This window comes from Pteropus medius, unplaced genomic scaffold, assembly GCF_902729225.1.
Source record: "Pteropus medius unplaced genomic scaffold, Ma_sr-lr_union100, whole genome shotgun sequence".
In the NCBI taxonomy this organism is placed as follows: Eukaryota; Metazoa; Chordata; class Mammalia; order Chiroptera; family Pteropodidae; genus Pteropus; species Pteropus medius.
Window position 1 is genome coordinate 6,096,642 of NW_024354499.1, and position 23,736 is coordinate 6,120,377.

Below are 23,736 nucleotides of genomic sequence, written 5' to 3' on the forward strand. Positions count from 1 at the left end.
AGGCACTCACACATTTAAGCAACCCATTTGAACCTGAGAATGACTTCCTCCTTATATTGTGTGCCCATTATTGCCGCACTCCAAATCCAGTCAACAGAAGCTCAAGGCTTTGTCTCCAATTGACAGAGCTCCAGGGATTAGTGGAGCAAGAAATCAAATTCTTCATGTTTTGAATAATTCTGTGCCTTCCTCCCCAAATAAAAGGAGGCTGTAAGTTCTCCTAACTGAGGTAGATCCCACTTGCAGACCTTATGTCCGCTCCTTCGTGGGGAGAGGGATGATTCTCCAAAATGCCTCTGCTGGGGAGTAGCCTTGGCCCTCAAGTAGCAGGGGCTCCTAAAAGTGGAAATGTGTTTATTCCCTGGAGCCAGCTTTCTATCTTTTTCTAGGCCTATAACTGTTCCTCTCCAGATCCGTGAAAGTACACACCCTTTGAAGAAACTAAAAGAAGTATCAGGCCAATTCTTAAGGCAACTTAGGTGTTTATTTCTAGCAGACAGAAGGTAGGTGGGATTCTCACTGGCTGAGGTTCAAGCCTCATAATGGGGCAGGAGCTTGGAGAGGAGTGACCACAGTCTGGGGGTTGAATTCTTCATTAGCTGTGTCACAGTCACCTGGGCTTCTGAGCACCTGTCTAGATAAGGCACTACTCAATGAGAGGAGAGGTACCACCTTCATTGTCCTCCTGCTGGGGTGTGCTAGAGCTGAGCAGCATCTGCGTGGGTGAGTTCCACATGCTCACACCAGGAGCAAGTTTCATGGCTTCAGACAGCAGCATGGGCTTCCACACCACCTGGGACGTGGCCTTGAGGATTTGGGACTCAGGACTCTGACTCCTATGAAGATCCTCACCTCTCTGGTCCTCGGGGTCCCCGAAGTCCAGGCCCTGCGGAGGAACCTGGATGCGGCCCGCCCACAGATCTTCCAGCAACTCGGCCTCTCCCTCCCAGCCGCTGGGCCACTTTGCACTCGGCCACATCTGGGGTCTGGGGTTGCGGGCCACGTTGGGTTGCCTGTAGAGAAAACGGATCTCGGGGCAGGGCAAGGGCAGCTTTGATCGGAAGCCTGGCGATGGTAGGCGTAAGCTTAAAGTGGGGTGTTGGAGGCGGGGGCCCAAGGCACCAAAAGGAACGCCAGGCGGTAGAGAGACAAAAGGTGCTGGGGAGACCTGGACACAGGGGCCAGTGGCTGGGCGTCTGGCTGGAGCCCCGGTCTTCACAACCTGTGGGCGCCCGCGGTAGGTTTCCAGGAGGCGCGACCCGGAGTCTGGATCCACAATCTCAGCCAGCGGGCACACCCAGTGGTGCGGCAGTTGTGTGGGGTCCAGACGTGCCACAACCGTCCTGCGACTCGCGGTATAGGAAAGGGTGCTCAAATGTGAGTCTGAGCCCTCGGTTTGCTGCAGCTGGAAGAATCCTGAGGGGCTGAGCATGGTGGGGCTTCCCTCAGAGGAGCTGGCCAATGATTCGCCTGAGGCCATGCAGGGCACATGCTCTTTCTTGAGCTCCAGCAGGTCCCCAGCCACGTGCGGTTGCCGCATGCAAGAGTAGAGGTCCTTGATCGAGAACTGGGAGCTGAGGGCCTGTGCCTTCTCAGCAGATTCCTGGGAGCTGGCTACCAGGGACAGCTCCAGAGAAGGGTGGGGACTGCCAGTGGTAGCCATCTCCACCGATGATGGTTGGAGGCTCACGTTCAAGGACTCGGGCGAGGACAGGTGGCCTCCTCCCTGGCCTTCCAGTTCATCTGAAGGACATCTGGGCCCTGCCTCCTGAAACAGCTCGGGGCTGGGTAGGGAACCAGGGGTGTCTCTCAGCTCCGGAGAATGCTCCCAAGATTCCATCTGCTCCTCAAAGTCTCTGTCCATCCGTGCTCTTCCTAAAGAAATTTGGTCCTCGCTCTCTTGGTCCTGGGGAAATACACCGGGGGTGGAGATCAGAGGTGAGCAGTGAGACTTCGGAAAGGGGAGAGAGGAACTAAAGGTAGAGGAGTCCAGAGAGGCCCTGAGGAGAACGAAGAAGACTCCGTGGAGGTAGGAGTGAAGGTCAAAGGGAGCTGGGTGCTGGGCTTACTTCGCTTTGGAAGGTCTCCTCCAGCCCCGCCGAGGCGGGAGCGTGCAGCACAGGCACGGATCCCTGAGCCCAGGCATCTGTTGTACATGCTGAAGGCTCCTCGTCCTCGCCCCATGTGGGGTCCTCAGCCACTGAAGATTCTCCTTCGTCCCGGACCAGGAAGCGCCACTCAGTGATCTGCAGCATGGCCTCCCGAGCCTGGCTGATGGTGAATGGAATGCACTGCAAAGAGGAGAGAGAGGGGTCTCAGCTGGGCAGGGAGTGTGGGGAAGGGGGGAGGTGTTGTCTGGAGGACCCAGATCCAGGCTCACCTGTTGGGTTAGGTAGACCTTGAAGGCAGAGTCCATGACTCGGGACAGCAGATCTGCCAAGATGTCCCCCACCACATCCTCGCCCTCCTCCACAGCCGTAAGCGCCATCCACTCAGCCTCAGTGAGCCGCCCAGGAACGATGTCCACCTGCGGCACAGGCACCGTAGGTGGCCGTGCCTTTTCTGCTTTGGATCGGGTCACCCCGCGGTCTCGGGCCTGCCTCTGTGGGAAAGGAACAGGATAATCAAAACAAGAAACCAACGAGTGGAACAGAGAAGCAGCTATAGGCTAGAGGGAAGCTTTCTCAAATTGTCTAGTAAGAAAGAGAAACCTTTTGAAAGGGTCAATTTACTAAGAGCCTGCTGTGTGACAGATACTTTTTAGGTGTTTGACCTAATTTAGTTTCATAATAGCTCACTAAGCCCATTTCACAGACAAAGAAACTGAAACTTGACACAGGTTAACCAGCACTTGTTTTGGATTACAAAATAAACCCAGGCTTTATATAGCTCCAACTCCACAGTCCTTGCTATTTGCACTAGGTCAAAGTGTTCAAAGTTTTTGAGAGGTTAAAGAACTTGAGAAAGACAGTCAATATATGGTGTTGGAATTATTGATGCTGTTTAGAGTCTCCTCTCCTCCCCTAAATCAACTTAGATCCTCATTTCATAATATATATCTAAATAAATTCCAGATGCAGTATAGGACAAACACATACATACACATACACACAAATATAAACAAAAAATAAGATGCAAGAAAAATAGGTTAAACTGTCATATATTCTCTGGGTGAGAAAGAACTGCTTAAGCATAAAAGTAATGTAAGAATAATTAAAAAAATAGGTAGATAGGTATATATACATAGGTCAAATTTTCCTGTACTTATTTTTAAAAACATTCTAATTACAAGCTTATATTGGTAGTTACCATGTACTAGCACTTAAAGTATAATAGACACATACGTGGACTCAATTCCTACATTTTTTAGACAATATACTCTTTTTATCCCCATTTTACAGAATTTTCCCAGGATCACATAACAAGGAAGTAGTGGAGTCATAATTCAAATGCCAATCTGGTTCCCATGCCTGACTTTATACTGCTTTCCAAACAAAAAACATTTGTAGCAAATATAAAAAATAAATATTCCCCAATATATTAAAAATGCACATAAAATAAGAAAAATATTACACGTAAAACTACTGTACAATGTAATGTCAACTATAATCAATAAAGAAAAAAATTTAAAAAATAAAAACTTTAAAAAAAATCATAAGACCCCAAGGAAAATAAGCAAAAGACGTAACATTTCACAAAAATGGAACTGTAGATGAGTAATAAACATTTGAAAACATGTCTAACTTTCAAAATTATCAATTCAAGTTTTACAAATGCATTCAAAGGCATATTCTAAAATAAAAATAAAAATATATCCTCCAACATATTCCCTGTGTTGTGATTTATAATAGCAGAATATTAAAGCATGTCTAACAAAAAGAGAATAGATGGCTAATTGTATACTATCTTCATGACAGAATATTATGCAATGATTAAATGTAATCTTTATGAGGAATTTGCAATAGCATAAGAAAATATTTATGATTTAATGTTAAGTGAAAGAAACAGGATAAAAAATTATATGTCAAGTATGATCTCAGGTAATATAAACCAGTATTTATTGAAGAAAAGAAAAACAAAATTGTAATGATAGGCACATTTCTTTTCTATGCTCTTCTCTATTTTATAAGTTCTATACGATTAGCTTGTATCCTTTTATAATCAAGAAAAATCCACTTAGAAAAAGACTAGTGCCAAAAATTCATTCAGAACACAGGATTTTACTAGCAGATTCTTGGGAGCCTCCTCACTAACCCCACGACAGTCTCCTTGAACTTAGTTCCTTCCAAAATTGACCTCCAAATGTACTCTTCCCAAACCTTTGCCTCCTCAGACCCAGCCTTACTGACTCACACCTGATGTTCCCTAAAATTCTTTCTCTCCCCTATCTGGTGTTTTCTAAACATCGCACTGAACTCAAAATCTCTTAAGCCTCATTTCCCATCTTTGTTAGTGAGAACAGCCTCGGTGGCAAGCCTAGGGAATGGTCCCGTCCAAGCTTGGCCAGAAAGGACAGGTAAGGCTGGGAGACGTCCTGTTCCTTAGACTTCACCTCCCCATTCTCTCATGTGACACTGGTGATAGTGCCCATGGCTAGGCGTGGCCTGACCAGAGGTGCTAGACATATTGTTACACAAAGGTTCTTCGAATGTCTTTTTTTAACTTTAAAATTTCTTGGTTTAAAAAAATTTTTGACTTTCAAGTTCAGCCTCAGAGTTGTTATTTAATCCATTTCTTCCTCCTGTAACTCTCGAAATGGATAACTTTTTTAGCAACACCTCTCCCCAAGCCTGACCAATTCTCGTTTATTCATTTAAATGGACACCTCAACGTAAGAGATTTATTACATGCATTAGCTGTTTCCAAAGTCACTTCTTATTCTCAGGCTCTTCACTACCCATTTGAAGCCTTCCCTCAGCTTCCGAGTGCCACAAAGCGTGTGAGTGGGAGTGGTGCAGGTGTAGATTTTGTCCAAGTCCCGGAGTGGATTCCTTGGCCATCTTGAATGCCTGTGTGGTGGGCCGGCGCCGGGTGTCGCGGAGCCGCCCGATGGTTCCCGACACCGACCTTAAGAGCCCACTCTGGCGTACCGCCAGCTAAGGTGAAGCTCACCGAGCTTTCATGCGCCATCGCATCAGCTGTTGCTCCAACCTCTGGATTTCCGCGCTTCCGGGTCCAGCTCCTGCCACCGCCTAACGGTCGCCCCAGCAACCACGCCTTACGCAGAGCTGCTGCTGCCCGCCCCCCACCCCGCGCTCACAGTTGCCCTAGCAACCGCGCCGCGCGCTGCACGTTCGGGTTATTCGCCCCGCCCAACGGTCATGCGTACGTGCGTCGTCTCTATGGTGGCGGCGGATTCGGAGAGACCGAACGATCCTGGAGTCAGGCAAGCCGACCTGGGGCTTCTGGTGTGACCTCTGACCTGGGCCGGGGGCTTCGGGGAGCCGAACTGAGGGAGGAAGGGCATGAGGGTCACCCTGCCTCAAACTTCCTTGGCTCGGGCACTTGGGGACATCACTCTTGGCACTGGGTCATCACCATTCCTCCTCTAGGATTCCCCCGTCGCCCCATGACTCAGCCCTGGGGCTCCTCTCTCCTGTCCACGAGACCCTCCCATGCCAGACCCCCATCATCGTCCTTGAGGCCCCCAATTACATGATGACCCAGTCTCAAGGGTTTCCCCAGTGCCTCATGACAGCACCTCCCAACCTCCCCGCAGAAATCACCGCTGTCACCTGTTTACCTCTGCGCTTTTGGTGATTCAGGCGTCTCTCCCCTAGGATGTTCCGCCGGGAGCGCTCCATTCCTCTTCGAGGCTCCGCTGCCGCCCTGTGTAACAACCTCAGTGTGCTGCAGCTGCCCCTCCGCAACCTCACACATTTTGGGGTTGTCCATGGACCCAGCGCTCATCTTTTGAGCGCTGCTCCTGAGGGTGTGCCCTTGGCCCAGCGCCAGCTCCACGCTAAGGAGGGAGCTGGAGTGAGCCCCCCACTTATCACCCAGGTGAAGAATGGAGTTGGGAGTGGGGTTGCTGAACCCAGTTCTAACCCCTGTCCTTCCTTTCCAAACCTCAAAAAATAGGCTTTCCCGAATCCTCTGAATTTCCACTCTTCTGAGTCCTCATATCCCCTGCTTTGACCATTTTTCATACTCTGATACAACTCCCTCCAGGTCCACTGGTGTGTCCTCCCCTTCCGAGTACTGCTGGTACTTACCTCACATAGAGGAATACAGGTAAGAAGAGGACCTTTCTGTCCTCCCCAACTAGTCTTCTCAACTCCTCTCCAAAGCCCCAAGACTCTTCCTCACTTGCCTCTAAACACTCCCAAATTTTACACGTGCTTAGCCCAATCTTCATTATTTCTCATCTTCATTCCTTTCATCTTTTCTAATTTACAAATGCCATCTCCAATATCTGCCTTTTTGCCAGCTGAATGACCTTGGGCAATTTAATTAACTTCTCAGAGCCTCCGTGTCCTCCTCTGTAAAATGGAATAAAAGTAGTGCTTATCTGCCAGTTATTTTGAGGATTAAATGGGCTAAGGCTAACACGAGTATGTGATGTACTCAGCATAGAACACAGCGAAGGTTAGCCTTTGCCCTTATCTTTCAGATGTATGAGTCTGATGGGTCTGTCATGGTCTATTGGCACGCACTCGACGCTGGAGATGCCTCTCCAGGTACCTGCAGGACTGAGTAGGGTGGAGGTAGGGAGTACTTGCTGGCACTGGAGGAGGCTCTATTTCTAATAGTTTTCCCCTTTCATACTCAGTACAAGCTGTGTTTGCCCGAGGAATTGCTTCCAGTGGCCACTTCATCTGTGTGGGTGAGGGGACCAAGAGCATGGCATTGGGGGGTTGCTCGGGAATAGGGCCATGGGCTTTGGCCAGGATGCTGCTGAAGGTCTGAGGAAATTGTGGAGGGTTAGAGGGAAGGGTGGAAGTGAAGGGGGGTCTGAGAGACTCCAAAAAGCCATGGAGGGGTTCGAGGGGCAGGGTAGACTAGAATAAGGGTATTTATGGAGGGGTAGGGCTGTTGAAGCAGTGAGAGCTGTGTTTGTTACTAAGGTTCCCGGGATGGAGAGGGTGCTAAGTGTAGAGAGGCCTGAGTGTACTGGCTGGAGACTTAGGAGGACCAGGACACACTGCTTCTGCAGGAACGTGGTCAGGCCGGGTACTGGTATTTGACATCCCAGCCAAAGGTCCCAACATTGTATTGAGTGAAGAGCTGGCTGCACACCCAACATCAGTTACCGACATTGCCAGCGAGCCTGCCCAAGGACAGGTGAGTGGATTTTCCCTTCCAATTCCAGTGAACCTGAGAGCCATCCCCATCTTGGGAGGCAGGAGACCTGGATTCAAGTCTTGGCTCTGCCACTAAGCAGCTGGATGACTTTGGGCAAATTACTGCACTTCCCTAGGCTTCAGTAACCTCAGGTCCAGTGATGAAGCCAGAGATACTTTACATTTATATGGCATTTAATAGTTCAGTAACATTTTTCAATACTGGTGTGAATTGAGGAGTTGGGACAGATGGTCTCTAAGATGCCTTCCAGCTCTGACATGTGCAGCTTTCTTCTCTGGACTTGGGAAAGTCCTACCTATTCAGGCCCATCTCCACTGCTACCCTTTCCAGGAAGTCCTCCCTCTATTCGAGCTCCCACTGATCTCCCTTAGCTGAACCCTGAATTGGTACTGCCCTCAGAGATAACTCTTATGTCCCTAAGTGGATTACAAACCTCTGTAGAACAGGGTTTGTATTTTCTAATTCATATCCTCTACTGAACCTGGCCTAGAGCTGGGCCCATGGGCTGGCTGCCTGAGGCTGGGGATCAAGAGGCTGACTCTAGTCATAACTGGCTGGTTCACTAGAAGGTCAAAACATTATGGCTTCAGTTTCATCATTGATCCACTGAGTACAATTATATGCCTCCTCCTAACATATGGTGTGGGTTGGGGAAGGGAGGGTGGTGAGACTCTATGAGGAATGCAAGAAAAGCATTTTATGCTTCCTGAGGGAATGCTGGGTCTAGCCTATGGGGGCTCCACATCTTTCCTTTCCCTGGAGAGGCAAAGATGCAGATACTGCCTCCCTTGTATATAGGACCCAACAGGGGAGAAAAGAAAAGGCTGATCCTGCCTTTCCCCTCAGGACTGTGTGGCTGACATGGTGACGGCAGATGACTCAGGCTTGCTATGTATCTGGCAATCAGGTCCTGAATTCAAATTATCGACCCAAATTCCAGGATTCGGGTAGGTGAGGGAGAAAGGGCCGAGGCCTTCCTGAGGCAGCTTCAGGGTGGGGAGCGGGCTTGGGTCTGAGGAAATTAAAGTGGGTTGTTGCCTTTGCAGGATCCCATGCACCTCCGTGCAGCTGTGGCAGGGGACCATAGCAGCAGGCTATGGGAATGGGCAAGTACGTCTGTATGAGGCCAGTACAGGAAATCTACATATCCAGATCAACGCCCACGCCCGGGCCATCTGTGCCCTGGACCTGGCTCCTGAGGTGGGCAAGGTCAGTCCCTACATCCCCTCGTTCCCAATGTTGAGATGCTGAGAGGAACTCCACAAGCTTGTCTTTGCTACTTGATGTAGCCCCATCCCCAGACACTTAGACCAATCCCTCCAGCCTATACCAGTCCCCTGTCAGCATGTTCCAATTCCCACTTGTCCTCTTTGCTTTTTTTATAGCTACTAACTGCAGCCGAGGACACCTTTGTACATATCTGGAAGCTGAGCAGAAGCCCAGAGAGTGGCTACATTGAGGTGTGTGTGGCTAGAGGAGTGAAATGGGGGGCCCAAGCGTGGGCAACAGGCCCTGAGCAGCCCTCTTCTCCACCAGGTGGAACACTGTCATGGTGAGTGTGTGCCCGACACCCAGGTGTGTGGTGCTCGATTCTGTGATCCCTCAGGCAACTCCTTTGCTGTGACTGGCTACGACCTCGCTGAGATCCTGAGATTCAGCAGCATGTGAGAACAGAGTATCCCTCTCTCCCTGTTTTTATAAAGTACCTCCTCTACCCAGCCCTTGTCTGATTACTCAGTATCACAGTCATCCTCACAACCAGCAAACTAAGCTCTAGAGACACAACGCATCGTCAAGAACTGGGTGAAGGCTGCTGTTAAATAACTTTAATGGTTGATGTGGGAGTCACAAGGGAGGTGCTTTCCCTCCCAAGGCTCTTCAGTGCCATCCTCAAAGCTGGTTAGTGCAGGAGGTAGGGCAGGGTTGGTTCCAGTTTTCTCCCAGGAAGGGTTTAAGGGGTCTCAGCCAGCCCCAGGAATGAGTCCCTCAGCATCATGGCAACCATGCTTAAGAGGGGCTTCCGCTCCCCCCACCCCAGCCTACCCAGGTCCAGCGGAGGAAGGGGAGGCCAAGCTGGCCAACCTGCTACGGCCAGCACTGTATCCAGAGCCCAGGTGCATACAGGTCATCTCCTCTTCTGGCCAGATCCTCTTGCCAGTACCTTTCTCTCTCACACTGGTGACTGCAGCCAAGTGCGGGGTGGGCCTCTGGACCGTGGGGATTGGTGCGGAGGGAGAGGGGCAATTGAGCAGGAAGCCCCAGGGGAGTGGTCTGGGGGGACAGCGTCCAGGGAGAATGTTCGGGGTCGCCCCCAGGGCAGGGGATGGGTCTGGGCTGGAGCCGCTGAGGCAGATGGGCAAAGACTGGGCAGAGCAGGCTGGTCTGTAAACATGGCTAGCCAGGGTGGGGGCTTCTCCAGCCTTGCGCCCTCCCGCTGAGCCAGGATGTCTGTCACCGCTGCGATGTCATCCAGTGGCTCAATAGCTGTGGCACCAGGAAGGAGTTGAGGGGAGGGGGGCTAGTCAGAGCTTAGGCCTCAGGCCTACCCAGCCCTGACCATCACCTGTCACTATAATAAGAGAGCAAAGCCCGGATCTCAGCCGAGACTGCATTATCCTGAAGGAGTAGCCCCTCACCTGGGCCCCCTGGAGCCACAGGCTCTGATAAGACTATGGGATACAGGTTGTAGAATGGATGGGGATTGGGTGATGGTCAGCAGAAGTGGGTGAAGAAATCAAGAAAGAGGAGAAAAATGAAAGCAGTGCCAAGCAAGTGAAGGTCAGAGGAAGAGACAGGAATCCGCATGCAGAAAGGGAAACAAACAAAAAATGAAGTTAGGACAGAAATCCATGAAATGAATCTGGTTCTTCGGGGTTTTATTTTGAACTTTGGTGCAGGTGCTTCTAAGAAGAGTTGGAGAAGAGAAAGGACTACAACAGGACTGGGTGGGACTTGGGTCCCCAGAATTCTGCCTTAGCACAAAGTGTACTTTCTCTCTGTTTCCATTATCTGGATTCCCTTCAAGCCCCAATCCCACTTCCCATTAGGTTCCTGGAGTATACTTTCACTTACCCATCTCATGGTACAAGGACCCCTGCTTGGCCAATACTTGGGGTGGTTTCCGGGGAGCAGGGGTTTCAATCTTCATGATTTCATCACAGCACTGCTTCCACTGGCCTGACGGGAGAGCGCTGATTAGGGGTGGAGGTGGGAAGGCTATCCTCTCCCCTGCTACATTCCCTTCCACTTGTTCTTGGAACAGAAGCCTATGATAAAAATAACAAATCCCAATTTCTCCCAAAGGTTCAATCCAGCCCCCTCCTCTTACTCATGTCAAAGAAAAGCTGCCACAGAGCCTCCATCCAGCTCTGCAGGGCTCCCCGACTCTCTGTCTGAAGGGTGTGTCTCAGCTCGTCCTCCCCATACTGGTTACTGATGCTCAGTGTGAAGGGCCGGCCTGCAGCCTGCTCCAGCTCCCCTGCCCGGACTCGAGTCTCCTGCAAGAGAAAGAAAGGGGTCTGCTTCCAACTCCACCTTAGTCACAGGGGTCAGCAGTGACTTCGGACAAGCTCGATCATCCCTGCCTTAAAAAGAGGCGCTTGTGAGGCTTTCACCAAACCCTCTCATTTGCCTCCTACTAACCAGAATGGGAAGGAATAGCAGGAAAGGACTGGAGATAAGACAGATGGTCCTCAGGGAAAGAGGAGCAGATCGAGACAGGGAAAGAGGGGTTGGGTGGGGGCAGGCACAGAGGTGGGCAGGAACACTAAAGTCGCTCACTACTTCCATAAAATTCAGCAAGAAAATCAGCAAAAGGGCTAGAGAACAGAGGGGTCATTGGACTTGGGTTGGGAGAGGAAACCAGGAAAGGGTGGAAGAGATGCAGACTGGAATCTGAAGAGGAAGATAGAAGGAGGATGAAAAGTCCTAAACTGGCTGTAAAACCCTCTCAGAACTGGCAGGGGCTAAGTCTGGTGAGTCGAAGGGTCAACCTTCTTCCAGTGATGTTGCATAGGTAGAATATGGTCCCTTCAGCATTCCTGGCCCTGGAGCTGGGTATGGTGCTATGACGAGCAGGAGGCTTTGATCTCTCTGAGGCCTGCACCCACCACCCTCCTGGAGCCTGAAGGAGAGGCTCCTGGGCCCTAGCACCTCGTGGCTTGACCAGGAGACCCATCACCTTGTTGATCGCAATAGTAAACAGTGGCTCTTTCCCAGCATCTGCATCTTCAGGTTGCCGGTAACAGAAGAGGTTTGTGCCTTTTAGGACTCCATGCACTCGTGCCCAGTCCCGCCGTTCCCCAGCTTGCTGCATAAATGACTCAAGGTTTCCCAGGGAAATCATAACCCCGCAACACCCTTCCCATCCCCGCATCTAGAATCTCCTTTCTGCCCATCCTCTTGTCTGGGCCTCCTCTCATCTTGCCATACTCCCCCCGCCCCCCACCTTCTACCCAGATCTTGATTTTTCAGTATCTTTTGACTCCCAAGTGACCCAGCTTTCCTCTGCCTTCTCTTGTTCCCTCCCACTCCTCAGGGCCCCTCACCTGCACCCTGAGAGAACCACTTGCAGTTGGCTGAGTCATGCAGAGAGGCTGAGCCACCAGGCGGCAACATACACTACCATAAAGGGGCAGCCAGGTGGGGTTCTCCTCTGGGGGAGAGGAAGTGCAGGGTGAGGGTGGGGAATGAGAAGGGGACCATCCAACGGCCCCTCTTCTCACCACCCAGAGTCGCCCACATACACATACCATGGCTGGTGAGGGTGAGGTCATGTGTGCGGAACCCATCTTGCACTGCTGCCAGGGTGAGCGTGGTATGAGCCAAGAGGTGGTAACGAGGACCACTGTAGGACAGATGGAGAAGTGGACTTCAGCCAAGTGAGGGGCACGTGAGGGTCATGTTAGAAGGCAGGAACTGTAGGGCTGAGGTCTACCCTATTGTTCCAGCAGCCTCACAGAAAACTCTCTCGCCTCCCCCATGGGAGTTGAGAACAGACATTTACTGAGCTCCTGCTAAGTGCCGGGTCCTGTGCTTGTTATGTGTTATCCTACTGTATTCCCATGACAGCCCTGGGAGGTTGATGGCATTCTTTAGTTAATAGATGAGGCAGCTCGAGGCAAGAGAGGTTAAGAAATTTGTCCATAATTTATAGCTGGTAGATAGTGGAGCTGGAATTTGAACCCATGTCTGTCTTCAAAATCAGCATTCTGTTCATTACCCTAGAGGTTCTCAAACTGCTCCTCAGAGGCGCAGTGGTTCCACAGGGTGCTTTTAGATGTCTGTACACACCACCACAGAGCCTAGGCTACCCTCCTCCAACCAAGGCACTCCATTCACATAAGATGCATTTGCTGCTGCAAAAAAGTGAAGACCTAGGGGCCTAGCTCTCCCTGCATTCCTACCGGTCTTCTCAGTTGGCTTGGGCCCAGTTATGTGGCCGCCGCTCATCCACGTCTGTCTGCCATGTCCTGGCAACAGTGCAAAGTAGGTTCTGCATGCTCCCCACAGCTCAGAAGTCACCCGTAGCCAGGATAGGCATCTGAGGGCAGTGGTGGAATGCAGGGCCTTACCCCACAGCTGGGGTGGGGAGCAGGATGGGACTGCTCCCTGAACCCCCAGCGCTCTCCAGCGATGCCCGCACACGCCTCCCTGAGGAGCGGCCCAGGGAGCTGCTGAGTTTGGTGGCAAGTCTCTTGGGGGCACCAGCAAGGGCCCCCTCCTCTTCCACGCAGGCTCCATACAGCTCCAGCCGCAGTTCAAAGTCCGGCCCTGCCTCGGTGCTGTAGGAGTATGGGAGGAAGAGAGGAGGACGGTCCTGGGGAAGTCCAGGGAAGCATGAGGGGTAGGGGGTAGGGGTGGAGGACAGATGTGGTACAAACTTAGGACAGCTCTACAGGCAAGGCCCATCTCCCTCCCTCTCTTCCCCTAGAGCTACCTCATTAGAATACTGGAGCAGAGTAGAGAGAGGAGGGAGCCACAGGGATGAGGTACTCACAAGAGCAGGTTGTTCTGAAAGGAGATGTCCGTGAGGGTCCTGTCCACCAGGACCATATCTGTGTCTTGAATGTCTTCTCCTAGCTGCAACAGCAGGAACACAGCCCAGCGGTGCAGGTCTGGGGTAAAAAACCAACCAAACAAAAACAAAAACCATGCCCCACAGGAGCCTCCAACCTCAGAGTCACTCCCATGAATTTGTCTCAGCCTGTGTGAAACTCACCGCCTTTGTTCTTAAAATATTCGGTGTCCTTCCACATGAGTGGAATCCGCAGGTCTAAGGGGAAGAAGGGTAGGAAGAGATGTTGAGATGGGGCAGGAGATCTTGTGGTTGGGCAAGGAGAGTGGCTGGGGTGGCAGTGGGTCTTACCAGAGATGCAGACTCGGCCTCGGCAGGGGGAGCGCTCAGCAGGCGGCCCACTGTCAGAAGGCCTGTGGGCAGATCACAGTGTCCTAGCCTGGCCTCCCCTTCCCACCCCCGCAGCCCAGGCAGCTCCTAGGTCACCAGCCAGGGGAACTGTTAAGAGTTGTCAACTGAACCCAGGGGGTTGCTGGGCTTGTGGTCACTAGAGGCACATTAGCTCACACACAGTATAAGCTTGGGGCTCCTCACCCTCCAAGCACCCTCCCTGACTACCTCCCCAGACTCCTGCCAGGGACCCATGGAGATTGAGGGACAGAGGCCCACAGAGAGACTCCCTTTCAAGGGCTCTTCTCCATTAAACCTCGGGCTTCGAGGTGTTTGCAGCCTTTCCTTTTAACAATAAGGAAGGCTGGTCATCTCCACCGTCTCATCACTTCTTACATAAAGGAGGATACTAGGTCAGTCGGGAAATCAAGTTAACCACTGTGTGATGAAAAAAAAATCCAAGTAGGAAACATTTGTGTTCCATTTGCCACAAACCTCTCTCCTCTTCATCATCGGCTTTGATTTCTCCTTTACCCTCTTGGCTAGATAGGCTGAGCCTTCCCTGTGCCCCACCGCAAGGCCCCAGACACCCAGCCTTCCTCACCTCCCTGCCCATCGTCAGGACTCGCCAAACGTGTCCCTCCCTAAGGTGAGGGCCAGTTTACTCATACTAATTCATAATGCCAACAATGTAATTAGCAACTTAGACCTTAAGCTAAATGATGTGGCACTGATAGCAATGTGGTTAGCTATCAGGGGCTTGGGGTATACCTCAAGTCACACTGTCTAGACCGTGTGGGGACGTGGGCAGGGCAAAGACTATTGATGGCTGCCTCTCAGGAGACAGCAAATTCATAGTAGAAGTTGCCCCTCTGCCTGCTTGCCCTTCCTTTAGCTTTAGGGGGAAGGTATAGAGTGGGGTTTCTGTCTTTCCTGTGGCTTTATGGGTGAGCTCTGGAGGGCTCCTGGCAAGCTCTCCTTGTGTCAGCCTTCATGGCTGAGCTAGGACCTTCTTCCACTCAGCCATGTGGGGCCAGAAGTGAATTTCCCAAGTGACCAATTTACCCAAAATGGTCAATTCTTAGAATGACCAATTTGCCAAATATTTTCTCTAACATCTTTGTTTTACTGGAGCATCGTCTCAACCATTTCACTGCAAATCTTTCAGATCAGCAGAGTCTAATGTCAATGCAGCTTCCAGTTTCAAATCCAAAAGCTGAGCCCTTTCAGAATGTACAATCTAATTTATATAAAGGGGTAGGCTTTCCCTTGAATTTTCTTTATTATTTCCTTCTCCAATCCCTGCCTCTGATAGTGAACCCCAGGTACAATGAACTATTGTCAGTTTGTGGTAAATTGGTCATTTGGTGAACTGGCTTTGAGAAAACTGGCTTTCCAGAAGCCAGCCAACCAGATCATAGGCAGGGCTTAGCATAGTAGCGCTTTTGCATTACTACCCTCTCAGAATGCTGGCCTTTCACCAGATATGCTGGCTTTGCTAAGTCCTACTCTAGCTATTCACTAGTGTATCTCTGGGCGGCACACTGCAGTGGTGAAATACCAAGGTGTCTTCCAGGCTTCTGACCTGGGGAGGTTGGCTTCGAGGTAGTCTATACTCCATGTACACACATGCTGCACCACTACCCCCAGAAGGCCTCGACACCCCTTGCTTACCGCCGGCCTGTCTTCTCCAGCACCTGCGCCTCCTTGCGCCGCTGCAGCTCGCCCATGTAGCTGAGGATGCGACTATTGCACACCAGCAGGCTCTTGGTGGCCTCCAGAGCCTGCTCACGTTGGGAGCAGGCCGCCAGCAGCTTGCAGGCTCCTTCCCTCATCCGGATCTCATGGTCTAGCTTTCTTTGCAACTCTGTGTCCTAACCAGAGTAGAGAGAAGGATGAGAAGGACATGTCAGTCAGGTGAGAGGCGGAAGCACGCTCCTGTCCCCAAGTGGGCTATGGTCCAGGAGAAATTAACAAGAAACTTATATTTCAAGTACCTCAAGGGCAAGGGTTCAGTCTCAACCTCAGCTGCCCAAGAACCAGAGCAGCATTGTAAAATAGAGATGCTTTCCTGCATTTGATGGGGGGAATATACATTCCTTCAGCCTCTTTTGAAACTACAAATTCACATATCTTTTGATCCAGCTATCCAATATCTTTATCCTACAAATATAGTTTACACATATGGGCAAAGCCATATTCATGGCAGCATTGTTTTAAAACACTAAAAGTCTTTCAACAGGGCATTAGTTAAATAAGTTACAGAACATTTCTACAATGGGATATGGAATATTGCAGACATTGAAGAGTGAAGTAGACATGTGTGCAGAAATAAAACAATCTTCAAAATATATAAAGTGAGAAAAGTAAAACACTATTATGGCATGCTACCATTTGTGCCCAATATGTACACATGCATATACATAGACATAGATATTCATAAGATAGCAGTGGTTGTAGAGCTGGGAGCCAGGAATGAAAAATAGACTTATTATACTTTACATGTTAGTACTTTACTACTGTACTATTGGGAATTATGTTGCCTTTTAAAAAACTTAAATCTTCTCAGTTAAAAAAAAAGTACCAGGCCTGACCTCAGACTTGCAAAATAAAGATATCCATGTGCATTCTTTTTTTTTAATTCCCCCAAGTGATTCTGAGTTGCAGCTAGAGCTGAGAACCATCAACTAAAGGGAATTAACACAAATAATAAAGGCCATCCTGGGTTACCCCAACGACCCAAGAGATGGGATAGGAGGGATATCTAGTTGGCAAGGGCTCAGTGGAGAAGAAGCATACCACCTACAGAGTTTACCCTGTACAAACCCCAAATTAGGAGTCTGCTACCTGCTGGCCTTCTGAGCTGGGAGGTGAGGACAGAGGCAAGGAATGGGGATGGGAAGGCAGGTGAGGCAAGAGGTCAGGAGTGAGGGGCTGAGCAGGCTGTGCATAGGGCCAGAGTGGGGGTACTGGAGGAGGCACCATGATTCTCAGGAACATTCACTCAGAAAGGAGCCCTGGAGGTCTTGGCACAGTCCAGAGGTAGAGAGCACCAGTTTGACATATGACAAACCTGGGTCTATGTCATAGCCTTGCCAGTCTTGAGAAGCTGGGAAGAAACTTACTAAGAAAGCACTGGGCAATTTATTCGACCTCCCTAAGCTTTGATTTCTCCATCTGCAAAATGAGGATAGAAACAGTCCCCACATTCTAGGGTTGTGAGGATTCAATGAGACCGGAAGGTAAAGCACTAGCACAGTGCCCAGCACATGGTACACATGAATGGTAGGGATGCTCATTTTAATGATGCTACTTTGGCAGCAGTAGCATTCACCTAACAAACACTGGAGCATCCCTGTGCTTTCCAAAGCTCCATTTAAAATCCAGCTAGTTGGGAGGTAAGAGATGCAGACATTAATGGCTGCTCCATAAGTGCCATGTCATGGCATAAACATACTCACAGGAAATAGACCCTGTTTGCTTCTGGTTGAGTGATATGGAAGGCTTCAGAGAGGAAGTGGAAGACTAACCCCATTACAGTATACAGATCAGTTCAGGAGGCAAGCCAGTGGGGGCATTGAGTTGGAAGACGGGGGTGAATGTGACCACCCAAAACCTGTCTTATCCCTTACAGCAGGTCTCTCCCACACCCCGTACCCTTGCTTCTGTCCCTGTTGGCTCTGGCCTTCAAGTCTCTAAGACATGAACACCCTAAACTCTTCCAAAAGCCTTGTACAGCCTCTCTGCAGATTCTTCCTTCACTGTCTATTTCTGGGTCACTGAGCAAGGCCAGATTCTCCCTTAATACAGCACTATCAATCTCCTGACCCTTCAGAAATAGGCCAGCCCAGTACCAAAACCCCTTCCACCAGGAAGCCCTCCCAGACTACATAGCTTCCCCAACCCCACTATATCTATCTGTCTGCACCAGGATCCACCTCTGCTAAGCTTCCCTGCTTGCCATCCCCCATCCCATTCTGCATCCAGCTTCTGCCATATACTCTCCCAAAGAGGTGAGAATGGGGGAGGGGGACAGACAGGCATCCTCAAGCCCCCTCCTGACTGGCCTCTCGGTCCCAGCCCCAGCACTCACGGATCCTTCCCTAGCCCTGGCCATTGCATGTGCCACGCCAATGCAGGCAGCACAGCTGGGCTGGTCCTGGGGAGCCGTACAGCTCTGGTCTGGTGCCGGCACAGCCACCAGCCACCCTCTCCCCCTCCCTTTCTCCCTCCCGCTGCACTCAGGGCCCCGAGTGACATCAGCTCCCAACTGCCGCGAGAGCGCCGGCCTAGGGGCTCCAGGGCGCGGTTGGTCTTTCCATAAGCCTGGTGTAGCTAGGCTCCTGGCTCCCAGCCTCCCGGTGGCATGACCACAGAGACCAAGTGGCAGTGCGACAGTACCTCCAGGAGTGCCTGCATCAATCTGGAAAGAGCTTAGGTCCATAGCTCCAAGCTCGAGCTGCAGGAGGCCGGTGCCATTGCCCTCCAAGGTGACCCCTTGCCCGGGAGAACAGTGTGTAAATTGGAATAAATGGGGCAATAGAAGTGCCTGGGCCCAGTCTGAATGAGCCGGACTAGGGGCCCAGACACCCCTGCTACCACCTGCTCTCCACCCTCCTGCCCCAAATCTATTCTCCAGCCCCAAATCCACTATCCCACGGTATAGAAATTCGAGCTTCCACCCTTTGCAGAGAGCATCTCAGGAATTTTGGCACAGTTTCTGGATCCCTGTGCTTTGCACCCATCTCCCTGCCCCAGGGAGATTTCTTGTTGTCCCCCTTGCCACCCACACACGCCCCTCTCCCCAAGAAGGCAGCATTTTCATTAGACTCTCCAGGGAAAGAGCCCAAAGTTGAATGTAAGTGGGACCTGGATCAGGGCCCAAGCAACTGAAGGAGGATGAGTAATGGGCAGAAGCCCCAGCCCAAATTAGGCCCCCCAGGGACATCCTTTCCCACTCTTCTCTGTCCCTGACTTCCTGCTCTGCTTCAACTTCTGTTCCTTTCAGAATTTCCACCAGGGCTAAATTCAAATCCTGACTTAGGAACTTCACTAACTGTGAGAACTTAACCTTTGTAGCCTCAGTTTGTAACTGGGGAAGTATTCCATCTCCTTCACAGCACTGTTTGAGGATTAAGTGGGAAAGTCTAACCTCTACTTGGGCCCAGCACATAAAAACAACCTTTCTCTCACTCCCACCTCTCCTTTACTTGTAGCTTAAGTTGCCTCCTCCAGAAAGTCTTCATGGATTTACTCTTCCATGACTATCTCTCTTCCCAATCCCCGAAACATCAATGGGTTTCTCTTGGGGAGAAGGAAGGGGTACTGCTGAGCTACATGGAGAAAGAGTACAATGCCCTCAGCCCACAGCTGAAGGAGAGGTGACAAAAGTGAAATTTAAGCCCCTTCCTCTGCCCCAGGACTTGGGCAGGCCTCTCATGAAGAAAAATTACATGAGGGTGGGGAAAGGATACAGAATTTAAACATTTAAATACCTAGACTAGCTCTGGGCAATAAAATTTGCAATAATGAACATATTCAGGAGCCATTTAGCTTTTGAAATGTGGCTACAGCAACTAAGGAACTAAATTTTTTATTTCATTTTAAACTAAATTATAAATTTAAATAGCCACATGTATTTAGTAACATGATCAGTGCAGAGGACTAGGGATGGCAAATAGATTTTATCTCATGTGCCAACACAGGACAGTAGGTAGTGTCAGAATCCCAACAGGCTCACTGGGCAGCTTTCTGCATATCAGAAAAAGGCAACCCCCTTCAGGAAAACAAATTAGATAAAGGTGTTCCATCCTGATGCCACCAGAAACCAGGTCAGAACTCCTGCCTCTGGCTGGCACCCTTGTGAAGGAAAAAACCTGCACAACTTATGCAAAGGTTGTGCTAAGATTCTGAGGCCACATCTGGGCTTGCTGGTAAAGAGTGCTGGGATTAACTAGTAATGTCTACTATATAGTCCAAGGAGTGGGGGCGGGGCCAAGGGGGCAACACATGTGAAATGAATTGCCATTTCTGATCTAGAGTCTTTCCAGTCCTGCCTTGACCTCCCTCAGCAGAAAACCCCTGCCTGGTCCAGATGGTCATTTCCACAGCTTCCTGTATCTTCCCCATCCCAGTCAATGACCACACCACCCAGCTGCTTAGCCCCACACCTAGAAATCATCCTGGAGTCCTCTTTTTGCCTCACCTCTCACATCCAATCCATCAGCAAGCCCTGTCAGATCTACCACAATCATTTGAAATCCATCCATTTCTCTGAGCCATAAGCACTTTCATTGACACCACCAGATTCACTCCCCTGAAGGTGTAACAACCTTCCATCCTCTGGTCTTCTGCTACCTCGCTTGCCAACCCTCTTCTCTCCCACCTCCACCCCCACCTAGCCTATTCTCCTCAGCAGCTATCATTTAAAAACATTAGATGAGTCGTCCCTCTGCTCAAAACCCTTCCATGGGCCAACATCACACAGAGTAAAATCTAAGTGCCTTGTTTGGCTTCAAGGCCCTGCATAATCTGGCCCCTCCCCATGAGCTCCACTTCAGCTACTATGTTCCAGCCACACTGGAACTGGAACTCATCCCCATGTAAGGGCCTTTGCACTTGCTATGCCCTGTCTAGAAAGCCTCTCCTTCAACCTTCACTGATCTGCATATTCTTCTGGTTTCAGCTCTTCTCACAGAGGCCTTCCCTGACCTCCACATCTAATACTGCCATCCCTACCTCATGCTGATTACATTCTCCTGTTTTCATTATAATTTCACTATGTGAGTTTATGTGTTTGCATGTTTATTTTCTGTTCTCCAGAAGAATAGACCTTTCCTGCCTAGTTCACTGAGGTATCCCATGATCTAGAAAGGAGCTTGGCATATAGTAAGTGTTCAATGAATATGTTTAAGAATGAATAAATGAATAAACAGCTCCTTGTCATCTCTAAGGCCAGCAAAATCTTTACAACCTGACCCAGAGTCCCCTTCCCCTTCTCTAGGAAAGGCCACGTCCTTCCTGCATACCTCTCTCACACTGAACTCTTCTCTTCTTTCCATACCTGAAAGGGCCTTCAGCCCCAGAACACACAACCACGCCCACCCACAGAGCTTCCAGAAGTAGGTGTGAAGACCCTGCTATCAATATAATGCTCTGGTTGGCAATACTGAGCTTGGGTCCACACACAGCACCCAACACAGGGCATACAGAACCACCTGTCCCTCTCCCAACTTTGAGCAGGCCTGCCCTCCGCCCTCAGCCCCAGCAGGGATGAGCAGGGCAGAGACTGAGGATGGGATGCATGCATAGGAGGTGCACTGAGGGGTGGGGTGGGGTGGTGCATTACCTCCAGGCTGAGTGCCATCTGCCGAATGTAGAGCATATTCAGGTCCTCCAGGATGTGCAATCTGTCCTGCATCTCTGTTCCCTCCAGTGCCCCTCCCCTTCTCAACCCCTCTAGATGGAGAGGGTGGGCATGTACCACACTGCCCCACAGTTCTTCCTCCCAATGCTCCCCTGGCCTTGAAAGAGGTGGGCAGCTCCTGGGCAGAGGGCAGAGGCTACCCCTCTTCCTCTGCACTCCTGTTAGATCCCTGTGGCTGCTGTGACAAACTTCCCTTGCCTACCACTGTTCCAGGGCCCTGGTGGGAGCCAGGCATGGGAGGAAAGGAAAGCGAGGTGAAGTGGGGTCCAAGGAGGACAGGCCAGCTGCAGAGGGGCCTCTGGGCACAGAGTGTCCAGTCTTGCTTTGATGGCAGCTGTTCTCCCAGCTGTGGAAGAAAAAGGCCCTTTCATTACGTCTCTGGCCCCTCCCCAGCCCCCGCCCACATCCCTGGCCCCGTGGACAGAGAATCTGTGTGCCAGTAGGGCCTGAGGGGCAGGCACAGCTGGAAGGGGGCAGGGAGGGGACGCCTCATGCAGGTTCCATAGAGTCCTGGAGTTTGTCTGGAGGTTGGAGCTTTTCCAGAGGGGCTTGGGCTTAGTTTGAGGAAGAGGGATGGAAATGAAGACTTGGGAGAGTGAGCCCAGGGAGTGGGACAAAGGGGTAAATGCGGCCCAACCCGCAGGGCTACCTCTTCCAACTTGGGGTCCCCATCCAGCCCTCCCCACCCTGGGCTCACAATTACCTCGCTTTTCCAGTAGAAGGAAGAAGAGGGAGGGGAAAAGGCAGGGGTGTGCGCCTGTCTGCTGCTGCCCCCGCTCCCCTCTGCGGGCCCCTTCCCTCAGACAGGAAACCAGCCCCGATTCCCAGCCAGCTGGCAGCTTCTGCCCCCCCCCCTGCCTCCCTCCAGCCACCCAATCCAGGCCCACAGAGTCACACTCCCCTGGGCGGCCAGCCCGGTCCTGCAGCTCCGCCCTGGCTCCTCTGCGCTGGCCCCCAAAGACCGGGCTTATCCCGGGGCAGCCCCAGCTCAGGCCCCTCCTCCTGGGCCCCGGGCCTCGCCCCTCATTCTCCCACGCTAGACCCGGGTGGAATTGCTTGTGGGAGACCTGACAAAGGCCCTCTCCTCCAAGTCTACTAGATTCTGAGTCACAGAAGGCCGGGAACACCGGGACGCGGGTGTGAAAGGGCCTTTGTTCTGGGCAGGCTAGGGGGGAAAGGGCAGAAGGCAGGACTGGAATCCCGGCCGAGAGAGTGGGGCGGGAGGAAGGCCCCTCACTTAACCCTTCCAGGTCCAGCAGAGAAAGAGAGCTGACCTTGGGGACAACTTCTTAGCTGTCGCTACTTGCCTTCCTAGCCCTAGCTCAGCCCCTCCGGAGCCTCGTTAGGGAGTTACAGGTAGGGCTCAGACCTGGGCACCGTGGAGGGCGCTGGGTGTGGGAGGAATTTGTCAAACTATAGGCTGAACTCCTCTCAAGCCCCAGGAAAGGAGGCTGAAAGTTTAGGTGTTGTGGGAAAGAACCCCTAATCATTAAAGAGGGACCCTGACACACACACACACACACACAGACTCCCTCCCAGCCCTTCGTGGGAACAGAGGAGCGGATGGGGAAGACGACAGCAAAGTAGACAGACCTGGCCTGGAAATCGAGACTGATGTTGAAAGCTGCCCCAGACGGTTAAGACAGGTTGCAAGATGGAGCTGGCGGCCAGGGAGCGGCCGGGCGCCCAAGCCAAGCGTCCAAGCTGTTGGGGCCCCGCCTAGCTGCCCACCGCCTTTTGCCCGGGGATGCCCAGGAGGGGCCGGGCACATTTTAGGAATCGAGCCTGTGGCCTCTTAAAATGAGGCCAACTGGAGTTTGTCTGGACAAAAGCAAATCATCTCAACAGAGCCAGGGAGTGTCTGGGGTGGCACAGGTCCCATTAACGTGCCGACGGTCCTTCCCTGACTTTTTAAGTCGACAACCGCGGGTTTGGACGCAGCCAGCTGCGTCTCCGCCTCCCGGCGTGCGCGCGGGCGGGGGCAAGGCGGCGGGGGCTGCGGGAGTCCTGGAGGGGAAGGGAAGCAAGGACGCGGGGCTCTCACCTCCGGCGGGTCGCTGAAGAGGCTGAGTCGGAAGCGGCCGCGTTTGAACTCCATCTCCAGGGCGGAGCCCCTGGCCACGGTGACCCGGCTCCGGTGGTTTCGGGAGAACATGCTGGCGGCACGGCGCGTTTGTGAGCCCAGTGCACTCCCCGCGCCGCCCAGCTCTGCCTGGTCTCCTCGGCTTCAGTCGTTCGACGCCCGTCCGCGGGTCCGGCGGGGAAGCTCCGGTGGCCGGGTTCTCAAACTCCTCCCCCGGAGACGACACCTGGGCCTGGCAGGGCGCGGCCCCCTCCTCCTCCACCACCCCCGCCAAAGGCCCGGGCAAGCTGGCTTGGCCCGACAGCCAGGGCACCCTACACCTGGCGAGTACTGTCAGGGCGCATCATCCCTTCCGGCCCGGGTGGCTGGCGCCTCACCTGGGCAAGGGGCGGGCCCAAAGAAGCCCCGCCCCACCGGCCGCCCCCACCTGGCACGCTCGGCTCCCCCGCGTACGGAAAATCCCTCCGCCAGATAGATCGCCGTGGGGCATACTTCAGCTCTTGCCGGGCCCTGGGA

General features: G+C 51.9%; 3 protein-coding genes across 11 annotated transcripts; 1 reads left to right on the forward strand and 2 right to left on the reverse strand.

The window, feature by feature from the left end:
• Window positions 1-462: 462 nt before the first annotated feature.
• Window positions 463-5,233, reverse strand: CUNH2orf81 (chromosome unknown C2orf81 homolog). The gene is made up of 4 exons (XM_039852663.1): window positions 5,113-5,233; window positions 2,381-2,602; window positions 2,070-2,291; window positions 463-1,906 (listed from the first exon to the last, which is right to left on the reverse strand). Exons 1-4 carry the CDS (start codon window positions 5,128-5,130, stop codon window positions 647-649), a joined length of 1,722 nt encoding a protein of 573 aa, XP_039708597.1. The 5' UTR covers window positions 5,131-5,233; the 3' UTR covers window positions 463-646.
• On the forward strand, window positions 4,998-9,023 carry WDR54 (WD repeat domain 54). Of its 4 annotated transcripts, none has more exons than XM_039852678.1 (10): window positions 5,243-5,386; window positions 5,781-6,003; window positions 6,172-6,234; window positions 6,614-6,680; window positions 6,773-6,826; window positions 7,139-7,284; window positions 8,152-8,252; window positions 8,352-8,514; window positions 8,691-8,765; window positions 8,842-9,023. In XM_039852678.1, the coding sequence occupies exons 1-10, from the start codon at window positions 5,322-5,324 to the stop codon at window positions 8,971-8,973; spliced, it is 1,089 nt and encodes a 362-aa protein (XP_039708612.1). In that variant the 5' UTR covers window positions 5,243-5,321; the 3' UTR covers window positions 8,974-9,023. The 4 variants fall into 4 exon arrangements, with proteins under 4 accessions (XP_039708610.1, XP_039708611.1, XP_039708612.1 ...); XM_039852679.1 differs by having other exon boundaries at window positions 7,157-7,284; XM_039852676.1 differs by lacking the exon at window positions 5,781-6,003 and having other exon boundaries at window positions 4,998-5,386.
• Window positions 9,024-9,109: 86 nt separating this feature from the next.
• Window positions 9,110-23,582, reverse strand: RTKN (rhotekin). Of its 6 annotated transcripts, none has more exons than XM_039852667.1 (13): window positions 22,731-23,115; window positions 21,060-21,483; window positions 15,386-15,585; window positions 13,673-13,734; window positions 13,526-13,579; window positions 13,304-13,421; window positions 12,879-13,088; window positions 12,057-12,151; window positions 11,853-11,959; window positions 11,486-11,614; window positions 10,634-10,802; window positions 10,378-10,482; window positions 9,110-9,789 (listed from the first exon to the last, which is right to left on the reverse strand). In XM_039852667.1, exons 2-13 carry the CDS (start codon window positions 21,129-21,131, stop codon window positions 9,476-9,478), a joined length of 1,635 nt encoding a protein of 544 aa, XP_039708601.1. In that variant the 5' UTR covers window positions 21,132-21,483; window positions 22,731-23,115; the 3' UTR covers window positions 9,110-9,475. The 6 variants fall into 6 exon arrangements, with proteins under 6 accessions (XP_039708601.1, XP_039708600.1, XP_039708604.1 ...); XM_039852666.1 differs by lacking the exon at window positions 22,731-23,115 and adding an exon at window positions 21,841-22,651; XM_039852670.1 differs by lacking the exons at window positions 21,060-21,483; window positions 22,731-23,115 and adding an exon at window positions 23,182-23,582 and having other exon boundaries at window positions 9,110-9,512.
• Between the last annotated feature and the right edge of the window lie 154 nt (window positions 23,583-23,736).

Bases quoted from the DNA above. Each gene is read 5' to 3' on its own strand.
- WDR54 (XM_039852676.1), top strand. From the start codon at position 5,006: ATGCCTGTGTGGTGGGCCGGCGCCGGGTGTCGCGGAGCCGCCCGATGG. The intron at 7,285-8,151 runs GTGAGTGGATTT...CTTTCCCCTCAG, and splicing joins GCGAGCCTGCCCAAGGACAG to GACTGTGTGGCTGACATGGT. The intron at 8,253-8,351 runs GTAGGTGAGGGA...TTGCCTTTGCAG, and splicing joins ACCCAAATTCCAGGATTCGG to GATCCCATGCACCTCCGTGC.
- CUNH2orf81 (XM_039852663.1), bottom strand. The intron at 2,292-2,380 runs GTGAGCCTGGAT...TCCTCTTTGCAG, and splicing joins AGGTCTACCTAACCCAACAG to TGCATTCCATTCACCATCAG. The intron at 1,907-2,069 runs GTAAGCCCAGCA...GTATTTCCCCAG, and splicing joins AGGAGACCTTCCAAAGCGAA to GACCAAGAGAGCGAGGACCA.
- RTKN (XM_039852665.1), bottom strand. From the start codon at position 23,292: ATGTTCTCCCGAAACCACCGGAGCCGGGTCACCGTGGCCAGGGGCTCC. The intron at 15,586-23,181 runs GTGAGAGCCCCG...TACTCTGGTTAG, and splicing joins TCTTCAGCGACCCGCCGGAG to GACACAGAGTTGCAAAGAAA. The intron at 11,615-11,852 runs GTGAGGGGCCCT...TCATTTATGCAG, and splicing joins GTGGTTCTCTCAGGGTGCAG to CAAGCTGGGGAACGGCGGGA.